We start from the raw sequence: 16,951 nt of genomic DNA on the forward strand, positions 1-16,951 counted from the left end.
CGATAACGGACACGACGCAGAAGCTTGAGATGCGAGCGATCGACGGAAATATCCCCTTACGATTCCTGATCAATATCAAGATTATTGTTTCCACAGGTGTATTACTAATGCGATATATTCGGAGATGCATGTCAATGCTGTTGGTATTCCTATTAATTCATTTATTTCATCCAAGTAATATAAAATCATAGGATTTGGCGTAAAGTTATAAGCATTCCAATTAACCAGATGGAAGTTCTCTAACTGAATTAAATGAATAATTAATTATTGTATTAAAAACATTAAGACAAGTGATCAATATTTTTTACTTATCCGCTATGAATTTGCCTCCTATCACATAAAAAAAAAAAAAAGAATAAATTTAAATATAAAATTATTATAATATTGTTTGTTCACTTCCTATAAATAAAAAAAAGCAATAATTTACATAGCATTTCGTCATCCAGAATTGGAAGCTTGGATGCTGAAACGGCGACATACGCTGAACATGAGTCGGTTGGACTTATTTTTAGAAAAGTGCCAGATTCCCTAATAAACTGGAACGAGGTTGTGAAATTTCAGTGCGCTTCAAATTTTTCGGTCACAAAAACACTCGGTAGCCTTTAAAAATCTTAAGAATATTGAGTAAGAAATGAATGTTCTATCGTGCGTGGCCACCTGTGGCCACCGTTTTAATTCTTACGATATTACTCAATGCTTAAACAAACTTGTATAGGTCTTCCTTGCTATCAAAATTATCATCACCATGCGCATGATGATTAATAAGCAACTGCTTGCTAGCACATTGATCCTACATACTGCTTTCCGCGAATTTAAGACCTGTAAAAATCGGAAGCATTTGAATTTTTAATAATAATTTATGTTCATTTTATTGAATATCGAACTGCAAAAAAAACATTCTTGCAAAAAACTGGATGTCTCCGAGGGAACAAGCCCTAACAGTACCTAAACCTTTCTAGTTTAAACGCTTAGTTGAGGCTTTTAGCTTGTAGTTATTTCCGTTTTCCTAATTAAGAAGGCAAGGGAAGGTTACAGTAGTATTGGAATTCCTTACCATATTAAGAAAATTCTATTCCTCATGGAAGTAGATATTCTGACAGTAATATCATCACTGTGTGACTTGTATAGCTTAGTGGTTTCGATAAGTATAATATTGAATACAATAGCAATATGTTATCAATCACTTACATGTCGTCATCGTCTCGTCATGGAGATACGTCGCGTCACACAAAATGCATACGATTGCATTCCACCGCTCCTTTTTCCTGCAGTCCTTGTACTACAAGTTCCTGGTAGGGGAGTCGTTGTAACAAAACTTTAGGAAATTAACTGAATGACGCACACAATTGTTAAATTAAACCATAGATATCTTATTTTTTCAACGTATTATCACTTTTATTCAAATCCATAAATTGTGAGAAATTTAATAAGAATGTATTATTGTTTTAAGGCAAAATATGAATGATCTATTAAGTAAAAAGCCGACAATGCAATAGAGACTCGTGCACTCGTTGTCGTTACTAGTATTTCCTACTAATATTGTTAATTAAAAAATGATTTACACTTTTTTCAGCTTTCACAAACGCATCTAGTATAATAATCCAAACGCATCATACACGCACAGACCAAAACAGATGAAGGTCGCACCGGTTACTGACCTGCAGATGAGCATTGACCCAGAGAAGGGTGCTCGAAGGGGATAGGGCCCCTTTCGTGTCGTTCACAAAAGGAACGAACACCAGGCCCGCATAGAAGCGAGGAGGTTGAGCTGCATACATGCACTTTGCACCGAATACGCGTGACGTCACCCACTCACTGCATTGTTTGCCGCTGCAGTTTTCGTGTTTACATTACGATTTGTTACGAACGGCACGCCAATCACGATTGTTGTGCCCACGTTTTAGATAAGACTAATCATTCATAACATTATGACTGCAGGAAATCAAATAGGTACTAATTTAGGAAACTTTTACTTGTTCATTATAGTTGAGAAGGATCTCCACTCCACCTTTGTTTTTTATGTAGAATATTAAATAATTATTTTGTCATAAAATAAAAAGGAAAGGTAAAAAGTTTATGTCTGAATTACTTGTCTTTAGATTATCCCCTTTTTTGACTGCAGCTAAATTTTTTATATAAAAAAATATAAATTATATACTGTGACTTTCGCAAAAATGAAACGATGACGCATTTAAGCCCACGTCCGAAACGTCTGACTTTTCTTCCCACTGCCTTTATGATCAGTCCGCAGAAATAGAACCTCTTTGTACTCCAGAACGTTCTTTTAGTCAATAAACTGAAATAGGTCGTACTTCGTGATGGTTCAAGGTAACGCGTGGCTTACGGGAATAGTCTGTGAGTAAACTTCTTAAAATAACGTCGTCCTACACTTGTTATGTAGAAAAGCCGTCTTGTTTTTCAGTCTGTCCATCGCCACTCACATATTCATGAGGTATTTTGGTATAAAATGTTTACGACTCTGACAGATTTACACGTACTTCGGTACCGGCTACCGGTACTATAGAAATGTGTAAAGGTTAAGAATTATTCATAAAACAAATTTGAATTCTCAAAAAATAAAAGCAATTATTAAAATTAATAAAATTATTTAAGTGTCTTATTTTACTCAATATAAAATTCCCATTGCAAAGTTGCGGCAGTATCGGCATTTAAGTCAAGGGCTCATGGCCTATTCTGTTCTTGAAGGTATACACTACATAAGCGTTATGTTTTCATAAAAATGTAGTAAAGGCGAAACACTGTTATTAACACGAAAATAACAGTTAGCGCACTGTCGCGTGTAATATTGGACGGAGAAAACAGGCTCAGTGGCGACCTCTATGTCTAATACTTAATAATTCAATCTATTAACTCCTACGAGTATTATTTTTAATCCTGCTATACGCTATCATTAAAATGCATTTTTTGATACATAATGTTATCATAAATTACATACATTTTATCTTGGATAAGGTTATTATAATTTACATCCCAGCAGAACTAAAATTTATTAACTATAAAAAATCATTTTCGCCTTTCGTGATAACAGCAGAATCCTAAAACAAAATGTTATAGTTATAGAAAGCACTCAAATTGAAATTACATGCATTATAAATCTTGGATATGGGTTGTTATAATTTACTAAGGCTGGGTTGCACTTAGAGAATACAATCCCGGGATCCCGATTCCCGGGATCCCGGGATCCCGACCCTTTTCTGATCCCGAAAATCCCGGGACTGTACTTGGCTAATCCCGGTATTTTCGGGATTGATATAAACAGGTCTATTTTGCATTCTACGATCCGTTGCGCCTTGACTATGACCTTGCCTAGATTCTACCTTAGCATAAAATTATACAGGGTGGAAACGATAAGTGATCTCACTCGATTATTTCTTAACTATACAAGATAATAAATAATATATTAAATAATAAACACTTAAAATGATCTCGTAAATTGCATTATTATTTAAAATTATTCAAGGAAAACGTTGATTTTAGGCTTTACTTGCTATAATATTATGAAGCCTTGAGTGCCATGACTGTGACAGTACTAAAAGTATGGAAGCTGGAAACTTGAATTTTCGAATAGATCCAGTTTATTATGTAACTTGTTATTGGTACCGTTGGATAGAGCTCGTGAAGGACTTTCAGGATCAGTAACCAGTTTTTGGATATCTTGTATAGTTTTTAATATTATGTGGTTTAACTAAATGTATGGAAGCTGGAAACATTGAATTTTCGGATAGATCCAGTTTATTTTGTAACCTATAATTGGTACCGTTGGAAGCTCGTGGAGGACTTTCAGGATCATTAACCAGTTTTTGGATATCTTGTATAGTTTAGAAATAATCGAGTGAGATCACTTATCGTTTCCACCCTGTATAACGATAAAAAAACAAATCTAAGGTACGATACGGATACAAACTATACAGGTTCGGCCCTAATAATATCTTTTTCGTAGACCTTAGATAGGATCACAACTTGAGCTAACGCCACAAACCTCCCAACCCCAATTGACACTAAAGGAAAAGTTGCAGCTGGAAATTGATAAGAGTATGAAATGCCCAGATCCTGAAGTACAACTACAAAGTGAATCGGGCTTGACAAATAGTATCAGACGTGAAATGAGCCTGTTTGAAAATGGCGGAGTTCGTGGATGGATATCACTTAGAATTAGCATATAAGTATCTATTCTATACCTCCAACGAGTGTAGAACCCGAGCGAGCGTTTTCAGCTGCTGCTTTTGTTGGAAATAAATTACGAAGCAGGCTATATTGGATGCTTCGATATTTCTAAGATTCTATTTCCGATATTCTAAATAGTGCTTTTGATTTGTATATTTTTTTATTTTATTTTAGTATTAGTACAACTAACAATATTTAAAACATCTTTTGAGAAATTATACTTAAGTTTTTTTTATTAGAACCCAATTCCCACATAAGGCTGATCCCGGGATAGTCCCGGGATCCCGGGATTACCCATCAAAAATCCCGTAATCCCGGGATTGAAAAACATGCTCGGGATTGTATTCTCTAGTTGCACTGCACCATCTTAATTTAACTTTAACAAACGTCAAAAATCTGTCAAACTCCATACATAAAACACCGGCTATCGTCAAAGTTACGGTCAAAGTAAGATGGTTAACTCAGCCTTACTACTACTTTGCCTGGCCCATTCCTATTTTATTTGGGGTCGGCTCTCCGCATCATGCGTCTCCAGGCGGCTCGGTCCTGGGTTGTCTTACTGTTAACTTGGGCTTCTTTAAGGTCGTTATTGATTACGATTTTGGTCCAACTCAGCCCTAAAGAACTAAAAATGTATAATGACAAAAACAAAAAAACATTTTCGAGTTTAGAGATGACAGCAGAACCCTAAAACAAAATGTTATTGTTATAGAAAGCACTCAAATTGTAACATTCACACGAATGGAATTTTTATGTTCTCGCTGTTATTTATGTATTTGCTATTTTCAATTTTCGTTAGAGAAATAGCGTTGTTTGTCTTCAATCTTCAATACAACCGTACATTAGGCAAAAAGTAATGAGTAGGTACCTAACCTAAATTACTACACTCAACATCAAATAAATCGCACCTCCCGCAACAAGCACTTTCAAACGTATGCATCCCCACTTCCCACCAATATTGGCACCATTTAAAAGCCTAAACTCTGATTTAATAATTCGACGGAATTTTGACATTTCAGAAGTGTTGGCAACATTGAAACATTCCCACTAAGAAGGGAGAGCATTTTCACAAATTAAAAAATAATCCTTTCTTGAATATTTTATAAGGTTTCACTTGAAAAACTAAGTCTTAAAAATGTACTGATCATTTCAAAATGGTTATTTGAATTTTTATTATCATATTTTCGAAGTTACAAAAAAAATTGGGAAATTATTTTTCTATTACTGGACTCCCTGGCCAATAATCCATGGGTTACAAACCTTTTCAACCGACTTCAAAAAAAGGAGGAGGTTCTCAATTCGACCCGTATGTTTTTTGTTTTTTTTTTTCTATGTTTGTTACGCGATAACTCCGCCAATTATGAACCGATTTGAACAAATCTTTTTTCAGCGTATAGGTAATACCTCAAGGGTGGTCCCATTTAAATTTAATAATAAAAAAAACAACCCCCAAGGGTGGAAAATTGGGGATGAACTTTTTTATAAGCAATATCTCCGCCGATTATAAACCAATTAGAACGATTACTTTTTTGTTGAATAGGTATTATCAAAAGGGTGGTTTCATGCGAATTTGAAGAAAATATTTCACCCCCAAGGGTGGAAAATTGGGGATGAACTTTTTTATACGCAATATCTCCGCCGATTATGAACCAATTTGAACGATTATTTTTTTGTTGAATAGTGTTAGCGACGTCAATAATAGTCAAGATTAATGTTGGCAGCATCATGTCAAATAGTGCAAACTAGCTAATTAATCTGTTTCGTAATTAAGAAAATGAACATGAAATTTTCGCCAAAAAGGCAATACCGTAGCGAAAACCATCAGGCTCTCTCGCTTACTCACTCGGTAGGCCTCTTTCTTGCATTATCTGATCTCTCACTTCCACAAAATAGCTTCTCTTTCACACTTTTCTGGAAAAACTGGAATGTTCAGGAAAAAATAGAGAAGAAACGAGACAGAAATATCGGACCTCTCGCTTCGAACATTCTAGAGCGTGAGATAGCAATATGTTTTGTCCTTGTCTTGCACGGATGGTCCGTTGCGCGAGGCAATACCGTAAAGAGAGCCGTTTTAGGTTTTTTGTCAATAACTTCGCCAATTTTGGGAATTTTGTGATGAAACTTTTTGTATAATGTAGATAATTTAATTACGCATCTGTAGAAAATAAGAAACCATTGTAAAACTACCTGCCAGTTGGAGAAAATTAGCAAAAACTGTAGATTTCCCGAAGACAGGGATAGCAATAGCGTGTGAAAGCGGGATGGAGATAGCCGCTCCCCATAAATACGGAATGAACCGCTCCAGCTGGCATGTTTTGTTCAGTTCAGAGAACAAGTGCTCCAAGCAACAAGTGATCTGAAGAAGCAAGAACTGAGAAAAGGAAGCGAATAATAAACGCGAGAAGTCTCAGCAAGTGAAATAGTGGTTTTATTCCTGCAAGTAGCACCTACTACGCCTGACATAGTAAGGGCAAGCTCTCAACGGCAGTCATCATCGTCCGGTCAGCGCTCTCGAACACACACAAACGCATACAGTCCACTGCAATCCACCACATTTTCCTGGTCCTTCGAGTAGCCGGATTACGGGAATAGCGAAGATGCCTGTCACCAGGTCGGAGAAGCTACGAGGTGCCGCCGCCGCGGCTAGCGCCGCCGCCGCAGGGAGAATTACGTCGCCGCCGGTTCATGGAGGAAGTACTCCGACGGAAACCACGGATACTTCATCAACGCTGACCCCGTATCCCGCCGGGGGCGCGTCCTCACCGCGCATCGCCAGGGACCACGCCGCGCCGGCTGTTAGCACCCGGGTTATGGGAGAGCCCGGCGTGCATTTGGGAAGAGGGGAACCAGCACCGCGCTCCTACACAGAGGAGATAACCGCCGACGTCACGAAGCCACACGAAGCACTAAGGGCCCGTATCGCGGAAGCAGAGAAGAGACGTGCCGCCGCCGCCGCCGCCGCCGCCGCCGCAGCCGCCGCCGCCGCCTCCACGCCCACCGCGGCCAATGTTGCCGCCGCCACCGTCGCCGCCGCCAACGCCGCCGCCGCGACTCCCGCGACTACGGTGACCACCGTGCCGACTGTTGAAGGACAGTACGCGCCACCCACGCCGCAAGTGCATGAACAAACGCCGCGACTGTCACGAGTGAATCAGGACACGCGCTCCGTCCGCTCGTCAAGAAGAAGGGCAGAAATAGAGGCCAAATTAAGAGTGGCCCGCCAGGAACTGGAAGTTGCCAAAGCGGAATTGGAGTTGGCCCAATTGGATTCCGACATGGAAGAGGATCCAGAAGAAGTGCAGTACAGGCAAATGCAGGTCGAAAATTGGTTGGACCACTCGAACACCATCGCCGAGAGGGTCCCGCCGGAACTACAACCGATACCGCCGCCGCCGCCCGCCGCGCCGCTGCCGCCGCCGCCACAAGTTCTACCGCTGCCGCCGCCACCGCCGCCGCAAGTGTTGCCACCGCCGCCGCCACAGCCGCTACCTACGGAAGGGAGAACAGACATTCAAGAGTTAGCCATGGCCATCACCAAGCTGTCACAGAGGGCAGAGGGTGGCCTCACGAGACAACTGGTCGACCTCCCAAGTTTCAATGGCGCATGTGAAGAATGGCTCGCGTTCAGAAGGTCATATGAAGACACCGCGCGCTCCTTCACGCCGGCACAAAATTTGGCGCGACTACGAAGGTGTCTCCAGGGACACGCGAGGGAGGCAGTCAAGAGCCTCCTGTTCACCGCCGAGGATCCAGAAGAGCTGATGAAGAGCCTGGAGGTCCGGTTCGGCAGACCTGGAGCCATAGCCCTGGCGGAGTTAAAGAAGATGGAAAGGCTGCCAAGGGTCAACGAGTCATCAGGGGAGATCTGCATGTTTGCCAGCCGAGTCCGCAATGCCGTGGCCACCATCAGGGCACTCGGCAAGACAGAATATTTGTGCGCACCAGGGGCCGTGGAGTGTCTAATCGAGAAGATGCCGCCGACCATGAAGTCTCGGTGGCTGATGTACCAACGCGAGCGCCGGGCAGAGGGAAAACCAGCGCTCGAACTCATGTATGACTTCATGGAAGTTGAAGCAGATATTAACAGTGATTACGCTCCCCCGGAAGTGTCCTGGGACCAGAAGAGAAATATGTTCAAGAGGCCGGTTCACCATGTCCAACAAACAGAAGGACGCCGTGAAGAACCGAAGACTGACGCGAAGAAGTGCCCAGAGTGCCGTGAGGACCACTGGTTGTACGAATGTAAGAAATATAAGGAAGCCAGTGTTGAAGATAAGTGGGAAATGGTGAAGAAGGCAAGAATGTGCTTCAAATGCCTGCGCTTCAAGCACTCAAGGAACACGTGTCGGGCACAACCATGCAAGAAGTGCATGAGATGGCATCACATCAGTCTTCACTCAGAGAAGCCCGCAGCGGCGAAGACTCAAGAGAAGCCCGCCGAAGGAGTTGTATCGTCGGTACACACCACGAGCTGCGGAAAGGCCTACTTGAAGATGACGCCGGTGAACCTCTACGGGCCCAAAGGGACAGCAAAAGTGCTCGCGCTCCTGGACGAAGGGTCCACCGTCACGCTGCTGGACTCATCAGTGGCAAAGAAGATTGGGGCGCAAGGAAAGCCGGAAGCCATCACCATCGAGATGGTCGGGGGGAACGGTATGCAGAAGAGCAACTCCCAGAAAATCAACATGAAGATCAAGGGGGTCCATTGCAGAAATAAGCTCAAAATGGAAGCAAGAACTATCGACAACTTGAAGCTGGCGAAACAAGGGGTCGAAGAAAGAATGCTTCAAAAGTGTAAACACTTACAGAAGATCAAGGACAAGCTGGTCTACGACAAGGAAGAACCACAACTACTGATCGGGCAAGATAACTGGGGGCTCATAGTCACACGGAGACTACGCAAAGGGAAGGCCTCCGAACCAGTTGCCTCCTTGACCAGCTTGGGATGGGTCTTACACGGATGCGACGCCGGAGGAAGTGTCCCTGTCAAGTTCGTGCACCACAGCAGGTTGATGGAAGACGAAACAGAAGCCCTGGTCCGCCGGCACTTCGAGATAGAGTCGCTCGGGGTGCAAGCACGTCGGCCAAGTAATGACGCCGACAAAAGGGCACTCGACGTCCTAGAGAAGACCACGAAGAGGCTACCAAATGGACGGTTCGAGTCTGGGCTGCTGTGGAAAAATGAAAGGGAAACTCTACCGAACAACTACCATCAGGCACACCAGCGTCTCATCAACATGGAGAAGAAATTAGACAAGGACCCAGCACTGAAGACTTCGTATGAAGAACAAATAGAAAATCTGCTGAAGAATGGATATGCAGAGAAAGCTCCAGAAACCACGACGCCAGGGAGAACATTCTACTTACCTCACTTCGCGGTGATGCACCCGATAAAGAAGAAACCGAGGATAGTTCTCGACGCCGCCGCCAAGTTCAACGGGAAGAGCCTCAACGATGCGCTGCTACCTGGGCCTGACTTATTGCAGTCGCTCTTCGGAGTGCTTCTCAGGTTCCGGGAAGGTCCAGTCGCCGTCGTCGCCGACATCAAGGAGATGTTCCTACGCATCCAAATGAGGGAAGAAGACCGGGACAGTCTGCGGTTCTTATGGCGCGGCAGCAAGAGGAACAGCAAACCGGAAGAGTACCGCATGGCCTCAGTGATCTTCGGAGCAACGTCATCACCGTCTACGGCAATTTATGTCATGAACAAGAACGCAGAAGACTTCAAGGAGGAACACCCGGCAGCCGTGGCAGCAATACAGAGGAACCATTATATGGATGACTACTTGCAAAGTTTCACAACGGTAGAAGAAGCCAAGCGGATCGCGAAAGAGGTACAGACGATCCACAACAAGGCGAGCTTCCACCTGAGAGGATGGGGGAGCAATCAACCAACCGTTCTGGAAGGAATTGAAGATCAGCGACAGGAGGAAGTCCTCGAACTGGGCAAGGAAGAGAAGACCCTGGGGCTGAGATGGCTAATCACAGAAGATGCACTCGCCTTCAACGTGGGCTTCAGGAACACTCCGCCCGAAGTACTCGCTGGGCAAAGAGTACCAACGAAGAGGGAAGTCACCAGCGCCGTCATGTCTACGTTCGACCCCATGGGCTTCGCGACGCCGATCCTAATACAGGGCCAGAAACTCATACAGGAGATCTGGCGTACCAAGATCGACTGGGACGAGAAGATTCTCGAACCGCAAGTCGCCGCATGGACCGGATACCTGGAAGACGTCGCCGTACTAAAGGAACTGAAGATCCCAAGGTGCCTGTCGCCGAGAACCAGAAGAGGGCAACTCCACACGTTCTGCGACGCGAGTGAAGAAGCGTACGCCGCAGCCGTCTATTGGCGAACGGAAGACCCAGACGGCACGATACGCGTCGCATTGATTGCTGGGAAAGCAAGGGTAGCTCCTAGCAAACCAGTGTCTATCCCACGGTTGGAATTGCAAGCAGCATTATTGGGCAGCAGACTTGCCTCATCGGTGGAGAAGGAGCTCGATTTGGAGATTGAAGAAAGGACCTTCTGGACAGACTCCAGCACCGTCCTTCAATGGTTGAAAGCAGACCCGAGGAAATTCAAGACGTTCGTGGCCCATCGCCTCGCGGAAATTGAAGAGCTGACGCGAATTCAAGATTGGAGATGGGTGCCGACAAAGGAAAACCCCGCAGATGATGCCACAAGAGGCACTCCGAACGAGTTTGATGAAAACGCAAGATGGTTCAAAGGTCCCGCCTTCTTATATGGAAACAAAGAAGATTGGCTGGCGAGACGCTTTGAAGTCAAAGAAGAACTCACCGGAGAAGAGAAGAATCCCCAAGTTGTTGCCACATTGAAGGTCATACCACAAGTCACTCCGGACCCGAAGAGATTCTCCGACTGGACTCGACTGCTACGCAGTACAGCGCGCATATTCCAGTTCATCGACCTGCTAAGAAGAAGAGTAGCGGAAAAAAGAAGTGTCCACATCGTCAGGAACCGAAGATGGAAGAAAACACCGAGTCACGTTCCCCGGGAGAAGAAAGAAGAAAAGGTCTTCTTAACGCTGGAAGATAAGTTCATACATAGGGCAGAAGAGGAGCTTATCAAGAGGAGCCAGCAGGAGAGCTTCTCCAAAGAACTTTGCTGCCTCGAAAAAGGGAGGCCATTGGAGAACTCGAGCCGACTAAAGAAGATTGACATATACCTGGATGGCCGCGGAATCCTAAAACTGAGGACGCGCACCAGGAAGATTGGTTCGGGAGAAGGACGAACCAACCCGATCATACTGGACGGGAAAAGTCAAATCTGCCGGCTCATCATAGGGTTCTATCACAAACGGTTCTACCATGGCAACTCCGCAACGATAATCAACGAAATAAGGCAGAAGTTCTGGGTACTCGGCTTGCGCAGCACCACAAGATGGATCACACATGGGTGTCAATGGTGCAGAGTCCACAAGGGAGAGCCTCAAATACCACCCACCGGAGACTTGCCGGCCGAACGATTGCAGCATCATCAACCACCCTTCACCTGCACAGCAGTAGATTACTTCGGCCCGATGCAAGTCACGATCGGGAGGAGAACTGAGAAGAGATGGGGAGCCCTGTTCACCTGCTTAACGACCCGAGCGATACACCTGGAGCTGGCTAATTCATTAAGCACCAGCTCCATGATCATGGCCCTGCGAAGAATGGCTGCACGAAGAGGGACGCCGAAGATAATCTTCAGCGACAACGGGACTAACTTCGTGGGGGCCAATAGAGAATTGCAAGAGGCCGCCTCAAGGGAAGGAATCACATGGCGATTCATCCCACCTGGATGTCCGAATATGGGAGGCGCCTGGGAAAGAATGGTCCGCTCGGTAAAGACATCATTAATGACCGTTCTTAAAGAAAGATCCCCGCCAGAAGAGGTCCTGCACACGCTCCTCCTCGAAGTGGAGCATATCGTAAACTCACGTCCCCTTACCCACATCAGTATGGATCCCGAAGACGAAGAAAGCCTAACGCCGAACCACTTCCTCATCGGAAGATCCTGCGGAGCAATGGCGCCGGGCGTATTCGAAGACCACGATCTCATCGGGAAGGCGAACTGGAGGACAGCGCAGCGCTTGACGGACCACTTCTGGCAAAGGTGGCTGAAGGAATACCTGCCAACTTTGATGCCGAGGAAAATAGCCGGCCGGGAGACCGAAAACCCTCAAGTCGGCGACGTCGTATTAATAGTCGACGCGACGCTACCAAGAAACACTTGGCCACGAGGGGAAGTGCTGCGAGTGTATCCTGGACCGGACGGCAGAGTAAGAATCCTCGACGTGCGAACACCCGGAGGAGTGCTGCGGCGACCGACGCGACGAGTGGTAGTCCTGGTTCCTGCCAAGACGTCGCATCCGGAGGAAGGAGTGCTTCGCACTGCGGGGGAGAATGTTAGCGACGTCAATAATAGTCAAGATTAATGTTGGCAGCATCATGTCAAATAGTGCAAACTAGCTAATTAATCTGTTTCGTAATTAAGAAAATGAACATGAAATTTTCGCCAAAAAGGCAATACCGTAGCGAAAACCATCAGGCCCTCTCGCTTACTCACTCGGTAGGCCTCTTTCTTGCATTATCTGATCTCTCACTTCCACAAAATAGCTTCTCTTTCACACTTTTCTGGAAAAACTGGAATGTTCAGGAAAAAATAGAGAAGAAACGAGACAGAAATATCGGACCTCTCGCTTCGAACATTCTAGAGCGTGAGATAGCAATATGTTTTGTCCTTGTCTTGCACGGATGGTCCGTTGCGCGAGGCAATACCGTAAAGAGAGCCGTTTTAGGTTTTTTGTCAATAACTTCGCCAATTTTGGGAATTTTGTGATGAAACTTTTTGTATAATGTAGATAATTTAATTACGCATCTGTAGAAAATAAGAAACCATTGTAAAACTACCTGCCAGTTGGAGAAAATTAGCAAAAACTGTAGATTTCCCGAAGACAGGGATAGCAATAGCGTGTGAAAGCGGGATGGAGATAGCCGCTCCCCATAAATACGGAATGAACCGCTCCAGCTGGCATGTTTTGTTCAGTTCAGAGAACAAGTGCTCCAAGCAACAAGTGATCTGAAGAAGCAAGAACTGAGAAAAGGAAGCGAATAATAAACGCGAGAAGTCTCAGCAAGTGAAATAGTGGTTTTATTCCTGCAAGTAGCACCTACTACGCCTGACATAGTAAGGGCAAGCTCTCAACGGCAGTCATCATCGTCCGGTCAGCGCTCTCGAACACACACAAACGCATACAGTCCACTGCAATCCACCACAAATAGGTATTATCAAAAGGGTGGTTTCATGCGAATTTGAAGAAAATATTTCACCCCCAAGGGTGGAAAATTGGGGATGAACTTTTTTATAATATACATTAAGAATATGGTCTCAATGTACTGCCTACCTTCAGTGGTAACATCAAGGTAATAATTAGTTAACTAAAAAGCAAGAAATAAGTAAAATTTTATTAAAAAAAAAAATCCGACTCCAAAAAACCTACACTAAAAAGTAGAAAAATAATTACTAATTATTAGTAATTATTTTTCTACTTTTTAGTGTAGGTTTTTTGGAGTCGGATTTTTTTTTTTTTTATAAAAATTTTTATGAAAATAAATTTGTTAATAAAATCTTAGCTTTATAAAATAATCAATTTAACAAGATGCCAATTTTATAATCCAAGTTGATTATGATGACGATAATGATGATTGATGATCAATACATATTTTCATTTATGATAATATGTTGTTTTACTGTGTTAAAAACAAGTTTTTTTCTATTTAATCTCTAAAATGTACCTACATAATAATTAGTGTAACATTGAATTCATAAAACAAACAATAGTTCATTCTTGTAAGTTGTACTTGATGAAATTTCATTTCATATTATTTATTATTAATTCAAAGCAAAAAAGGCTTATTACACCTGAATTGTCAAAAAATGACAGCTGTCAGAATTCCGTCGAATTAAAAATCGGACTATAGTTCTAAACTTCATTTCATTAAAGGAAAGGTTTTTACTGTCTCATCTGTGGGTTTTTACCCCAAAAATGTCTTTAGAAGGATCCAGACAGGGCCGCGCCGCCCCTGTGTGCGATGTGTGCGGCGCACACAGGCGCCAAGACAATAGGGGCGCCGCACCGCTACTGCCACCTTTTTAGGGTTCCGTACCTCAAAAGGAAAAAACGGAACCCTTATAGGATCACTTTGTTGTCCGTCTGTCCGTCCGTCTGTCAAGACCCTTTATCTCAAGAACGCGTGAACGTATCAAGCTGAAATTCACATGAAATACTCAGGTCTATTGTCCCTTTAAGCTGTGAAAATATCAAACTTCTAAGCCAAGCCAATCAAAAGATACAGCCGATTATGTCGATATTTTCAACAAATTTTCGACACTCGCAAAGGAATCAAAACCTACAGGATACTTCCCGTAAACTCAGAATCTTGAAATTTGGCATAAAGCATTGTCATATAATGCAAATATAGAAAAAATTGCGAAAATTACATTTTTTTAGTTATATAATATAATAAAAATATTTTAATAAAATGAAACTTACTACCTTATTTCTCACGAACGAATAAAGGTATCAAATTGAAATTTATACCAAATACCTAGATCTATTGTCCCTTTAAGAAGTAAAAAAATCAAACTTCTAAGTTAACGCGATCAAAAGATACAGCAGTTTATACCGACACCTTAGACGAATTTCCGTCACACGCTAGGGAATCAAAACCTACAAGGTACTTCCTGTGAACTCAGAATCTTGAAATTCGGCACGAAGCAACGTTATATAGTACAGATAAAGGAAAAATTGCGAAAATGATAAATTTGAAGTTATATAAAATTTAAAATATTATTTTTGCTTACATGACATAAAATATTTTTTTAATAATTATAAACTTACTACCTACCCTTTTTCACATGAACGCGTAGAGATATTAAAGTTGAAATTCATATCAAACACTTCTTAAATCTAATTGCCTCTAAACTGTGAGAAATTCTAAATCAACGCAAAAATTCAAAACGCTGAGGTAGGTACCTACCTATAATGCAAATATAGGAAAAATAAATAAATAAAAAATAATCATACCGCATATTTTGAAATTCGCCACTACTCGCAACGGAATCAAGTAAGTAATTTAATTTAATACGTCATAAATTGTAAACCGCTACGTTTGTACGGCGGAACCCTCGGTGTGCGAGCCCGACTCGCACTTGGCCGGTTTTTTTTTTAAAATGGAGTATCGATAAGTAAGTAGGTACAGTATGCGCAACATAGGCCTTGTACACAACAAAACAAATATTACGCTTATTAAACAAGTCTCTCTTTCCACACAAACTTTCATCCCTTAATTTTATTACTCCCTTTAGGATAACATTCTTAGAAACTTTAAATGTCATTTTTATTTCTGTCTAATTGATAAGTAAGTGAATGTTGAGTTTGATTGGTAACTCTATATGTGTTTTAGAATGCTGTCTGTTTTCTTAACAATAAAATAATCAAAACAGACTCTGGTCTGTCTGTATACCAAATTTCATTCAAATCGGTTCATACAACCTTTCATCCTCCTTTTCAACCCCTTATAACCCCTTTTTAGCAATAAAAATTAGCCTCTGTCCTTTCTCAGGCTCTAGACCCTCTGTGTACACAATTTCATTCAAATCGATTCATACCTTTTTTTTTTTCGTCAGGAAATGCATGAAATTTCATACCCACTGGCCCGGAGACCACTGGAACCAGTAGGTTATGAGAGGCTCTCCCTGCCAGATGGGCAGGGCCTACTCACTAAAATCTGACGGTGTCCTCCCGAAGTCTTTGGGACGGATCTGCGAGTTATTGTCCGAGCTAGACGGCCTAGACATTCTTTCGCGGCTCCGCCCCAGACTATGGCTCGCTCTGTTTGAGCGAGGGACGACTGGCTTCAGGGGAGTAGTACCTCCCCTGGTCTTCGCTAACGGTGCGCGTGAACACATGCGCGCGCCGCCGCCACGGGTCCTCCTTTAGCGGCCACCAAACACCCTCGTGTCTAGTGGCCGAGGACCCTTAAGAAGGGGCATGGATATGGTAGTGTCTCCTGCGGTGTCCTGGACGTCGGCGACGGTTCAGTGGAGCATCAGGCGAGGCCTCTCGCTCCCTCTCCGCCGCTTCTTCTGCGACATGACCTCCTCGCAGAAGTGGAGCACCACATGCCATGCATCTGGGCTCTCTAGCATACGAGGCAGGATGGCCCATAAAGAGAGATTTTGTCCTACCTGTTCCACGAGGATTTCGCGCTCTGCCACCCAAGCTTGGCACACTTCGTGTGTGTGCTGCGCGAAATCCTCGATGCCTTCTCGACAATGCCAGCAATTGGCACTTTGCTCCCGTCCTATATCCGAAAATAGTCTAAATAGTCGCCGAAACAGCCGTGGCCATTTAGTATTTGGGTCGCGCTATAGGAGAGATGACCGTGTCGGTTCATACAACCTTTCATCACCCTTTTCAACCCCTTACAACCCCTTTTTAGAAATAAAAAGTAGCCCATGTCCTTTCTCAGGCTTTAGACTATCTGTGTACCTTTCATTCAAATCGGTTCATACAACCTTCCATCCCCCTTTTCAACCCCTTAAAATCCCTTTTTAGCAATAATAAGTAGCCTCTATCCTTTCTTAAGCTCTAAACTATCTGTATACCAAATTTCATGAAAATCGGTTCATACAACATTTCATCCCCATTTGCAACCCCTTAAAACCCCTTTTTTGCAATAAAAAGTAGCTTATGTACCC

The 16,951-nt window shown here is 43.3% G+C and overlaps 1 protein-coding gene across 1 annotated transcript; it reads left to right on the top strand.

Annotated features, from left to right (window-relative positions):
* The first annotated feature begins 5,861 nt into the window (after positions 1–5,861).
* On the top strand, positions 5,862–13,460 carry LOC135072638 (uncharacterized). The gene has a single exon (XM_063966643.1). The coding sequence runs from the start codon at positions 6,783–6,785 to the stop codon at positions 12,621–12,623; it is 5,841 nt and encodes a 1,946-aa protein (XP_063822713.1). The 5' UTR covers positions 5,862–6,782; the 3' UTR covers positions 12,624–13,460.
* The last annotated feature ends 3,491 nt before the right edge of the window (positions 13,461–16,951 follow it).

The sequence above is a fragment of the Ostrinia nubilalis genome, chromosome 6 (genome assembly GCF_963855985.1).
Source record: "Ostrinia nubilalis chromosome 6, ilOstNubi1.1, whole genome shotgun sequence".
NCBI classification, from domain to species: domain Eukaryota; kingdom Metazoa; phylum Arthropoda; class Insecta; order Lepidoptera; family Crambidae; genus Ostrinia; species Ostrinia nubilalis.

Coding starts and splice junctions, on each gene's coding strand:
- LOC135072638 (XM_063966643.1), top strand. CDS start 6,783: ATGCCTGTCACCAGGTCGGAGAAGCTACGAGGTGCCGCCGCCGCGGCT.